Source organism: Gymnogyps californianus, chromosome 2 (assembly GCF_018139145.2).
Source record: "Gymnogyps californianus isolate 813 chromosome 2, ASM1813914v2, whole genome shotgun sequence".
NCBI classification, from domain to species: domain Eukaryota; kingdom Metazoa; phylum Chordata; class Aves; order Accipitriformes; family Cathartidae; genus Gymnogyps; species Gymnogyps californianus.
In genome coordinates this window covers 32,021,058-32,033,390 of record NC_059472.1, presented here as the reverse complement: position 1 = coordinate 32,033,390, position 12,333 = coordinate 32,021,058, and the positions used below count along the sequence as shown (strand labels likewise).

At 44.7% G+C, this 12,333-nt stretch overlaps 1 protein-coding gene across 1 annotated transcript in view; it reads right to left on the bottom strand.

Moving 5' to 3' along the window:
* Positions 1-10,494: 10,494 nt before the first annotated feature.
* The window catches only part of TPD52 (tumor protein D52), a 134,121-nt gene continuing 132,282 nt past the window's right edge, over positions 10,495-12,333 (bottom strand). Inside the window, exon 7 of the mRNA XM_050891958.1 lies at positions 10,495-10,799. Within this exon, the coding sequence (XP_050747915.1) occupies positions 10,646-10,799 (154 nt within the window). The 3' untranslated portion in view covers positions 10,495-10,645. The remainder of the gene's footprint in view (positions 10,800-12,333) is intronic.

Genomic DNA, 12,333 nt, shown 5'->3' with positions numbered 1-12,333 from the left:
GCAGCAGTATGGGTTTTCGCACACCAGAGCCATATTTTCATCCTCATTGAGGCCCAAAGTACTTATGCATATATACACTAGCAGTAAAACAACAGAGTGATCCTTTATGACAGTATGACCATAATCTAACTTGACAAATGCAGTTGTCAGCGTCCCTTAAAGTAAATTATAACTACGCCCCCTTGGCTAAATCCTGAGGCCTTTCAAATAACAAAACAAACGGCCCTCTCCCAAACAATGTTCTCTGCATTGTTTTTTCTGACATGCTTTCACACCATCAACCTTTCATCCTGTTGAACTAATTTCCATTGTAAGCGATGGAAGGCAGGGAGGATAACTCCCCTTAACTTCACGCTGGTGAAGTGCGGGCCTGCCCAGAGGAAAGGCAGTAGAGGGGGCACATCCCTGGCAGGGCTGGCCGCCAAGTCCCGTGTCAAGGAGCTCGAATAGGGTAATATGTAGGTACAACTGTGCTTTTCTATAAATAGCAGGTAAGCTGGGGCTAACGACTGGGAAAAGGTCCTCCCCAGCTGCCCATCTTCAGAGCTCACAGGGTGCTACTGTGGTTTGCATCAAGGTGCTTAGTCGCGGCTCTTCCAGCCTCGTGCCCTCACTGCTACCAGCCAACAAGGCACCCAAAATAAGGACAGAGATGTTGCAATTGTCCCTTTTACAGGAGGGACTCAGCTGAGCTCTGGGTCTTACCACGACGTTGAAGGGAGACACAGCGAGGTGCTGCCAGAGGCACTGCTGCAGACAGCCAGCAGCATGCTGTTATCTTTCTGTGTAAATTCAACAAATATGCCTTTTACATCCTATTTTCTGCACACAGTACCCATGTACATTTGTACTCCATACTGTACACTATACACCTCTCTGGGTTGCACAAGGGACCACACTCTTGTTCTGCCCAGTTTCATGCACCTGAGACTCAATTCTGCTCCAGGAACACCTCCTGCCCTTTCAAAACCACTGAATAAACATGGAACAATAACGTCACTTCTTTCTCATGAAGACAGGACCCCTTGCTATGTGTGTCCCATCTGGGCCTGGCTTTGCCCTCCAGCAGAAGTGAAATGGCAGTGATGCTCTCAGGGACGCGTGGGTGCTTTCTCATAAGGAGACTTCCCGTGCAACACTATACGCCTGCAGGGAGGGTGGATAGAGCCCAAGATGAGCAGGAGTTATGCTTGCTTTGTTTTCACTTTGTTCTCTGTATTTTCTTTACCCTAATGTTTTGGTTTTCATCCATAAAAATCCAACCTTTGCTTCCCTTCTGATTTGTGGGTCAGTCATGGCAATGTGCGAAGCTGTATTGACATTAGTATAACTCACAGAAAATTTAATTCCACGGCCTTGCCAGAGCCTAATCAAGGCTGTCGGGGCTGTCACAGCTTGGATGGATAGGATAGTTCAAGGAAAATCATTCTTGTAATTGGTGGTGGCGATTCATTAGGTGAAGCCTTCTTTCTGTGTCAACGTTGGATCTCAGCCCCAGCCTGTGTGTGGTGACAATTTTAGGGGAAGATGAAGGCTTGGGGTCCTGCTCACACATATAGCTTGCTTCACCAAAAGAAGGGCTGAACCTGCGAAACCCTAACCCTGGGGTTGCATCCTGCCACTAAGCTGTGCCTGGTGGCCTCACCCACAGGCATCCTCTTGCCCCAGCGCTCAGCAGCGCTCTTGTCCTGGAGATGGAAAAGCAACTGCCCCCAACTCATGCCAGATGCCCTTCCTCCCTCCCTCCCACTCCCTGCCCCTGCCCCTGTAAGTACGTCTTCCAAAACAAGTAACCAGAATGACCAACTAGCCTTAAATTGTACAAACAGCAGGGTCCAAGTTGGTTGGAAACTCACCCGGGAGTGAGTTTCTGGGGTGGGAAGTAGCAGAGCAGCCGTGCAACAGCAGCAGCCTCTCCAGATGGCTCAGCAGGACCCAGGGAGGATGTGTCCATGGCCTTCCCACACTGCATCTATCTTAAAGTATCTGATGTTGACCTTGAAAATCGTCTTAGATATGGACCTCTCCCGCTCCCATGCTTCGTGTGTGCAGCTTTCAGCAACAGGTTAAAAACCTGGAGGACTAACGGGTTTATCAAGCCATGCTTTAGTCCCCGCTGTACATGTCAGCCACTCCTATTGCTGCCAAGAGACACGGCGAGAGGGTTTGTCAGCCTTTCCAGCTTCCAACGCAGCCAATTGCTGGTGCATACAGCGGGAGTGACAAAAGCGCCCTGCCATGCTGCCTCCACGAGCCCTTGCCCAGCCGGCCAGGGAGCACAGCTCCTGTCCGCAGAGGACAAGTAGGAGTCCGCTGAAATCCTTCTTCCTCGTCCTAACAGCTGAGGATAAACAAGACAGCCTGGCGTGCATGGTCACCGCTGCCTTTACCCCATCAGGGGTCTCAGATGGACAGTATCCAGGCACAGAGAGGAGATCTTCACCACGTCATCTAAACAGAGGCTGAAATGGAGATCTCGAAGACTTAGACCACAGCTATCTGGATGTGGCTAACTGCAAGGTTGAGCCGTGATCAAAGTCAGGAAGGATTCAACCATCCGGCCTGATCCTGCACACCACCTCAGGTCTCCTTAGGTGACTCGGGATCAATGGTGCCCACAGACACAAGACCATGGGGGGGAATCGTTTACACCTGCAAGGCAGCTTCTGCTCACTGCTGTTTTCAGAGCCTCAGCAGACAGAAAATAGAAGGTGCATTAAGCTCCAAAATAAGATTATAACATGCTCTAAATTAAAATATGCTCAGCTCTCCATGCACAGTCAAATAAAGAATGATGCATGGAAAACAATGGGGGCTCACATTCGTCTCTGGATGATCATTCACAGGATGCACAACAATACAATTTCACACACAGAAATCAAAGAATCTCTCTGAAATGAAAGATCTGCTCTTTCCGGGTGTATTTTTTTTTTCAATAAAGATTTCCAACGTGCTGAAACCGCTTATAATAATAATTGGAAAAAAAAGTCTCTGGGAAATTATTGGCATGAACTTTCAGGGCTCTAAATTAAGGCCAGCCTAATTTTCCAATTAGGCAGCTTGATAGGCAAGATGACATGTGCAGAGTAGAAGGGCAGGCTCTAAACGGCATTTTTATGAACATTTCTCATGCCTGCAGCAGCCTTTCTATACCCAACAGCTGAGGAGTGCACTTTCCCATGCCGTCAGGGGTGAGGAGGTTACGACTCCAGCATTGTGCCCCTTGTTTTTCACACAAGAACCCGGCGCGCCGCAGCTCGCTTGAAAGGGTCCAGCGCCCCGGAGAGGGGCGGGTGCCCCCCGCGCCCCCCCGGCGTGCGCTGCCGGCTCCCCTGCCTGCCCGGCGGCTCCCCTGCCAGCCCCCCGCCCACCACTTGCGCGGGCAGCTCAGTTTAACCCGCCACCGAGGCGGACGACTGGCAACGCTAATTGGGACGGGGGGGGACCTTTTTCAGAGTCGTTCAGTCGGTAAACGAAACTTCAGCTCCCCGGTGATCCAGCGTGTGCAAAGAAGCCGCAGCCCGAGGTGCAAAGGGCACGGCAGAAAGATTTCGAGCTGACGCTGCTCTTTCACAGCTCGAGCTGTCAGGCAGCTGCCTGCCTTCGCCGGCTCCGGCTCTCGCCTCCCCGCTGCTTGCCTAGCGGAGGGAAAACCCGAGCACCGGGACGATGCGTCCTTCCTAAGCTTGCTGAAGACCCTGCCACCCCAAATGCCGCTGTGAACACAGCAGTGGTCTTCTGGGAGCGAACGGGAACCCAAATCGGCGCGCAAGCCCCTCAATCACAGACAGCAAAGTCTGGCTTTCAGTACAAGAGACAACAAAATCACACGCCAACGCCTGCTCGGCACTAACGTGATCCTGAGCAAACCATGCCAGGCCTATTTAAACGTCCTGCTCTGGGCCAAGCCCTTAACAGCTAGATCCGTGCTAGCTTGCAACAAGCCAGGGCAGCTCACACAAGTGCTTTGGCAGATGGGGAAGGCAGGAGTTAGCAGTGATTAGCACGAGAGGACATTTAAACATAGAGTCCATGGACCACTGCCACTCTGAAAAACCATCCTTGAAGAACAAGGCTGCAAGAAGCTTCTGGTAGCCACGTTGACAAAACGGCCCTTTCACTTGGTGTGGCTGATGCCAAACTCTGCGCTGATGGACACCATTATCACAGTGTACAGGAGTCTGAACCTAAGGAAAACTAAGTTTGATTGAACCTATTCTTGGTTTGCCAATACATGCAGCAGGAATAAAGCAGACGACTGAACAATACCTTCAGTGGAAGGGGGAGATGGCAGTAGCCAGTCTCCCTTCCACTGCAGGGAAGGCCATGCTGAACAAACAGCAAGCCAGCCTTGCGGTGACGCGGAAGGTACCGATTTCCACCTTTGTCACTTCTGGAAAACCCCAGTTCCCTGCAGCCTTTTAGCAATTGGATCCCAAAGTGAAGACCATACCCTCCTAGCTCAGGAGCAGATCATCTCCATGTCAGGGCATATAGAAGAAGCTCTGAGCTTTCACAAACTTAGAGAAACGAAAAGAAGCAGTGTTCAACAGAGTGGCATAAGAAATAAGATGACAACAGATCACAGAACCACAGGATGGTTGACGTTGGAAGGGACCTCTGGAGGTCATCTGGTCCATCCCCGCCCTGCTCAAGCAGGGCCACCTAAAGCAGGCTGCCCAGGACCATGTCCAGATGGCTTTCGAATATCTCCAAGGATGACAACTCCATAGCCTCCTTGGGCAACCTGTGCCAGTGCTCAGTCACCCTCACAGTGAAAATGTGTCTCCTGATGTTCAGAAGGAACCCCCCTCCTGTATTTCAATGTGTGCTCATTGCCCCTGGTCCTGACGCTGGGCACCACTGAGGTCCTCCTTCGGGCCATTTTTGAAGATGGGAGTGACATCTTCTTTCCTCCAGTCCTCAGGCACCTCTCCCAATCGTCATGGCCATTCAAAGATGTTCAACACAATGCCCATATACTCATTTGTGCAGCAGGTCAGGACATATCCTGAACTCTCTTCTCTGATGTCTCTGTATCTTTTGGTAATTGGCACATTAGATTGTGTCCTTCAACTTGAGCTGGTTTTGTGTTTTATTTGTATTTGATATAGTCATTTTGACGAGAAGATGACAACTCCTCTCCCTGGGAAGAGAAGTATTAAGCACTTAACTCTCTTCGTCATGCTACTGGACTGAGACCGTGAAATAACACTTAAGTTCCTGTATGTGCCATGTCTTAAACACAAACCAGGTTTGAGGCTGAGAAGACAAGCAAAGATTGAACCAGCCGAGCTGCTGTTATGTGAAGGAAAGGCAGTCAAAGAGGAACTGCTATCTAACAGAGCTGATTATTTCAATAGTTCTTTGATTTCTCATCAAAGACAGGATAAAAAAAGACCTTTTTCACGACTTTAAATGTCAACATTTTAAAAATAATTTAAATATGTTGCCACTTTCAGAAGTTAACCCAAAGCTGTAGAGTGACTACAGTATCTACCCCAAGGGCGCGTATGCCTTGGATCGACCAGCCCATTTGGGAAGTGTTAACTCTTGGCTGCACTTGACACCCAGCCTGCTGCAGACACGCTGCAACGTCAACAAATGGCTGATTGCCTCGCTGTAGCTGACGTGCAGAGTGAGTGCATCAGCCTGCTTAACTCCGATTGAAAAGGACACAACCCAGAAGGAAATAAGAACACTTAAGAGTATTTAAGAACTAAGTGATGTTAGTCTAATGCAGTCATACCAGGGATAATATTTATTTTGGGTTACGGCCAGATAACAACATTATAGCCTCATTTGGGCAGTCTAGACCCTTCGTATCTGATAAATGCTTCCCCAGAATGCATAATTTACTAAAAAACACATGTAGAGTGCATGCTTATATCTAGCAGAAATGCCCTCTAGCCAAAACAGAAGACTTGAAAAGCTTTCCTAGCACAAGGGAATAATGCTGTCAGAAAAAAAGCTTGAACAATAATTTGCCTGATTTATAAATGTGACAGTATTAAGAAATGAGGAGGAACCCAAACTTTCCAGAACGCCCTAAAGAAAAGTAAAATGTGAAGTATTCTTTTCTTTAGAAACGAGTTCAGTACCAAAGCTTTGGTGGCAAGATGCTAATTTGCTCTCAATAGGCAGGCCTGATTTCTTCAGCATTTCCCTTTTTCCCCATCTCATCACCTAAAGGCCTGGAATATGAAAGGGCAGACAAGCCCAGGGGGATTTACCAGGTCTTGTTATAGCACATCAGTCATCAAAAGAACACTGAACTATTTTCATTTTTCTTCCAACTCCACATCATGATAAAGCTATTTTGCTTTCCAAGTATGTATAAAGTGTTTTAATGTTCTGTTCGTAAAATAAAAGGTAGAATTTTAGTAAAACTTATTAAAGCCTTCAAAACAGGATCTGAATAACACAAAAGGCAAAGTTTTGCTTCAGCTAAAACCCAAACCAGCTTTGATTCAGTTTTTATTAAAGCTAACTTTGCTTATAATCACATCTGTAAAACCAGAAAGCACTACGGACATTCAGGTACAATATTTGGGCGGGGTAAGAAGTAGATGTGGGGCAGGGGGAAGTTCATGGGCACTTCAGTCACAGGCCTAGAAAAAGTAAGCGTCCTTCTAGCAGAATGGGTGGAAACATTTCTTGCTTGTGCAGAAGTGAAGATTTGTACCTGTCCACAGCTACTTGCTGCTGAATCGCCCAGCTCTCCATCGCCAGCGCGTGCACTGAGCACCCGACCGAGTGGGGACGGCGAGGCCGAGACGGCAGCCAGCCCTTCTCCTCCCTCTGCCGAGGATGCGTTCCATGCTGTTCTCTGAGCACTCAGCGTTACATCTCCGAGTGTAAATTTTACACCACAGCAAGCACGAATTACAACTACTTGAAGTGAATCATCTGTCGTGCCCATCCAAACTTAAGTGAGAAATTTGTCAATTAAGAGATGTGGGCAGCATGCAAATCAGTATCTGATAGAGGAGGATGGAGAATTGAGTATCTGCTAATGAAATGGGGTCTGCGTTGTTACCTGAAAATTTTCAGAGCAAAAAAACCTTAAACACTTTCAAAAATCAAGACTTATAGGAAAAAAAAGACTTCTGAAAAACAGATCAAGAAACAAAGAGATCTGCTAACACCAAACGTCTTCTCAGCTGCATAATCAAAAAAATGAATTGTGCGAGATTAAATCCATATGATTTTAGTAATTATCTTTGCTCATCTGGTCAGTGCTTCAGAGTAAGGCAAAATTACAAATTTAAAAGAAAACACAGCATGGTATATAGAGAAATTCCTGATTTTGGCAGTCAGATGAACATAGTTGCAGAACTCGGCTTATACTGGCCTCAGGATTCTCAGCAAAATGACGGGTTTACACTTACAGCTACAAAGTCTCAGTAGCATTCATTTGGTTAATATGAGTAATACATATACTTAAGTGATAAGAGTATTCCAGGTGGTGGTGAGGGCTCGGCACAGTGCCACAGGAGCTGCTGGGGTGGCTTTACCCTTCCTTTATGTTAGTAGAAACAGCTATCCTCATACATGAAATAAGAATGACCTCCAAACAAAAAGTCAGATTCATGCAACTGCCCAAACCAAGGCACATGCAAGGCCACTCAGGAATCTGAACTATGTGGACGAGGAGAATTCACTGTGCATTGTTCAAGAAGAACGGGTCGTACATACGCTTGTGTGCGTTTGGCAGCAGAAAATGCAAAGAGACGGAGCAAAAAGACATGTGGCCATGAAGAGAGAGGGAACTCCCGGGGATAGGTGGCAACCAGCAGAAAAGTGTCTGCATTTGTTATTCTTTTGTACGGATGGCCCTAGAAATATCTGTTTGCATTATCAATTTCTACTCTGATAAAGGACTGGAGTCAAAAATTACTCCAGTCTTAGTCTTATAGACAATCTATGGTCTTATAGACACAGGGCCATGCAATTGTGCCATCGTGGTTGTTCAGTAATGAACATTGGTGGTTCCTTACGTTGCATTAAGGACATGTAGTCTACACATACTCTTGGCATATGTAGGTATTACAAATATGAAACACAACCCCAACAGCCCACCACAAAGACATTTCAGAATTCCCTGCTCTGTCATCGTAATTCTGCATTTGGGAGTTGTACAGAATTGAGGCAATGTGTGATGGGCATAGGCTACCCCAAATAGAGACTCCTCCATCGGACAACTCTTGTCTGAACAGTTTAGAGGTCCAATAAATAACTGCCTTGAAGGTCACCAAAGGTAAGCTGGGAGAACGACTGGTTCTCCAAAGGCCAGAATGGCTAGCAGCAGCCTAAAGCCATTGAAGGTTCAACTACACGATTTGTAAGACTGGGTTGGTTTATGTGAACCTGTGGGTTTCCAAATAAAACACTAAGCTGGATTTGAAATCGCAACCACTACAGTCTCTAAAAGCCACTTCTCTAAAGGTTATCCAGAGGAAGATTTGATAAAATCACTACTTGATACCCTACTGTGAAATAACTCTTAGCCTGCCCCCAAAACATTAACGCATATATTTCCTCCCAAATCACTCTGATTTAAGGTTGATCAAGCATGTAGGATGAGTTATATTCAACAGACAGGATTTCTCTTTGATATTTTAAATCCCTTCTGGCTTCTTAAAAAGGCCCTCTTTTCCTACTCCAGTGCTAGGATAACTCTTTACCTAGAGGCTAACACCCAATGAAATTCATGTTCAAACTCCCCTAATTAAGATCACTGAGATGAATGAGCAAATTAAGGCAACGAAATAAGCTCACATTGCTTGTTTCCTCTCTCTTGCTTGGATCCTTACTGATTTCAGAAACAAAACTTCAGTTTGCAAAACTATAAAAGGATGTGCTAAAACATGCCCATTCCCTTCAGAATGATTATGCATTTTCCATGTGATTCCTCCTAGTATTTTGGGCACATAAATTCCTTATATTGAAAATATTCTCCTTGACAGATCACGCATGAGATGTATTATGGAAACTACCCATAGCAGGTGATGCCTGCACTACACCTCTCTTCTCAGTGTTACAAAAGGGCAAAGGTAGGAAAGGAGTTTCTTTTGTTTCTTTTGTCAAGTGTTTCTTCTGGGCAGAAGAGTAAGAAAGAATCAAACCACTGTGTCATAGGGCTGTGGTTCCAGGTAAAAAGGCACTTCAGCTTTCCTTTCGCTTTTCTTTCTACATGCTTTCAAAGAAAAAAATAAAAGACAACAACCTTTAAAGGAGAAATGGCGATGTTTTTGGGAAAGACCTCTAAACGGATTAAAGCTTTCGTATCCTGTTCTGAATGAATTTTGTTGGACCATATGAAGACTTGCAGAGTTTGGGTGGCAATCTGACCCACAGGCCAGCTCCAATCTAACAGAATCGCTCACAGTTTCTGCTCTCTGATGCCATCTTATCCAAGCATCTCTCAGATGCAGGCAAGGAAAGGGGTGCATGAGCTGCAGCAGCCTGGAGCTGGCTCCCTGGTACCCTGCTTGTGTAGGGATCCCTTACCTGCTCTTCCCTCACGTGACTGAAATACCAATATACTCAGTCGTGAGAGGCAGAAGGAGCTATACCATCCTTTAGTGCTATACCATCACTGCTCACGTGGCCTGCCCCAGCAGAAAGACGAGGTGTCTATGGATTTGAGTAATATATGCTTAAGCCAGTGTGTGTTTTGCTGAATTAGTACATATAGCGAGAAACACATTGTCACTGGACAGTCACTGCAGACAAACACGGCATACCACCTTAACAAATCTCATTTTATTCCAACATTTGGGAAAAACATTTTAAGATTAAACAGTCTTTCTTTTGTAATTCAGTGGTATAAATGGCAAATTTCACTTGCCCTCAGCACACCTGCTAGGCACTATGCAGACCGCAAATGACTGTGCAGAATTCAGACTTGGATATACCAGAAATCAAAAGAAATGCTCTCTGATAGCAAATGATCCAAAAAGATATTGGAAACACCATAGCATGATTCTTTGGTTGTGCGTTCAAATACCCATTATATTTATCTTAAATATACTTACAGAAACCTAAGACCTACACTTGGCCTACTACATTGCAATAATTCTTTTCATTTATATTAACCAGAGAAAATTTACTAACATGCATTGGAAATGAGAGCTCCAGTTAAAGCAAGGAATAATCTTTAGTTCTTCATGCAGATGGAGATAAAAGCATGATGTATTATAACAGAGATTAAAACCAGTTCTGCAGTAAACATTCTGCACTGCAACCTGGAAATCAGGAACACTTGACGCTGTTCTGTATGAAACACCGTACTGGAAGGAGCACCATGACAGCAAGCTTTGGAAGTACAATGTCTTAGATCAACATCCCTTCGGGATGGAAAGACGAACTCTGGAATTCTTTATACAGAATGAATGCACACATTCAACTAATATTACCTACAGAAGCTCAGTTAACCTTTCACATTTAAATTTAAGGCAAAGAGCTAGAAAGATGAGTGAATAAAAATGGAGCAAGAATCAGGTACGATGTACTTATTGTCTTTTATTGATCTCATTATTTACATAACCAAGCAGACAGAAACTTTTCATTTATTTCTTGAGGAAATGTTTCATTTGTATAATTTGCTATAGAGCACAAAGTGCATTTATTTACATGAAATTTACTCCTTTTGCTTTGTTTGCTTGCTTTCCACAAGCCCTAAAAGCACTGCATCAGCTTCCAGCAATGTTGTATCAGTTGTTGCGCCCAAGAACCTAGACGTGAGTTCAAGATCCAGCAGTTTCAGGCGTACTCGGGTTCCTCTCTGATATTTTCTGTGAAGAAAAGGGGAGAGGGGGAAGAAGGTAAGTTTTGTTAAGCAACGGTCTTGCATCTCCTAAGGCTACTCTCCTGTCTGCAAACCGAAGTAGCAGCCCCATAGAAAACAATGTGCTGCAATGGAAGTCCAACACTGTTGTAATGCCTCAGCACTAAAACTGCTGGGACACACTCTGTAACACCACAGAGCCAGTCTCTGTTGACACAATCCTGCCCATGGAAGAGCAGACACCACCAGATCCCGCTGAGGGAATGCAGGCTCTACAAAAAAGCAGTTTATTATATAGGAAACTGTGTCTTCCATCAAAATATTTCACTGTATCATCTGCTATCATGCACACAATTATCTGCAGGACAACGTATCATTAAAGGGGAGGACAAGTCATCATTAGATTACTGGTGACATTGCTATTATCAAAAAAGTATAATGCCAGCTAACTGTGGTTTATATTTCCAACTCTGGGCCTCGGGCAAGGGAACATTTCTTGTCTTATCCCCTTGTCCAAAGAGTGGGTATTATCTGCAAGTTTTTTATTACATATAATTAAAAAGAAACCCCACAACTATTGTAATGAAACATTCTGCCTACAGGGTTGGGTTTTATTGTTTTATGCTCTTTTTTTTCTTTCTTCTTCCTTTTAAGTCAGAAGATGCGAGTGTTCAACGTGTTTTAAAAACAGACCCTGTGTCAAGATGGCCATGCCAAATTAGTGAAGATTTTTGAAATACTAGCATCTTTTATAAGGCACCTGGAGAGCTACTGATCAAAGTCCAGCAATAAGACTGAGAATTATTCTTCTTTTGAAAGTTCAAGCCATACTTTTTTTTTTCCTAGTCAAAGCATAAAGAGTTGAAGATGCATCAAGGTTGACCACCTTGAGCAAAAGCAAGAGAAAGTTTGAAACATTCTCCAGTTACAGACTGGAGAAAATGTAACAGGGAAGTCTGGTTGCACACATTTCCACCTTACTCATTTTCACCTTCAGCCTGGGCAGGCAGCCTTTACTGTCTGACAACTGTTTGCTAGTATGGAGCAAAACTGAACTGAGTTTCAACTTTCTTCGGCACATCAAACCAAGATCCTTTCGCAAAACTAAACATCTTAAGAAAAGATGCTGGACTTGCATTTATCTTTTTTTTTTTTTTCCATTTTCTGTCAATTCTATCTTACATTAATTTCCTGTGGCTCTTGGTTAATCCTGGGTAATATACTTGGTTATGTTACAAACTGCAAAGGAAGATCATTTGATACCTCCACTCTGAACAAGTAGCTACACAGGGTACTCTGGCCAGCAAGGTTTCTGCCAACGCTCATCCCAATGAATCCTGTGATGATCTGCATGAATCAACACAGTGAACATACCACACATTTTCTTAAAAACATAAAACTGAAGTCCTTCATCTGTCCAAAATGCGAGTAGCCACTGTTGCAGTGAAGAGTACGGCACAGCTACCAAAGACAGAGAACAGCTTATGTTTGCTTGTTACCTGAATAGCTGGAAAGGATCAATTCTGCCCCTTTCTCTGTGA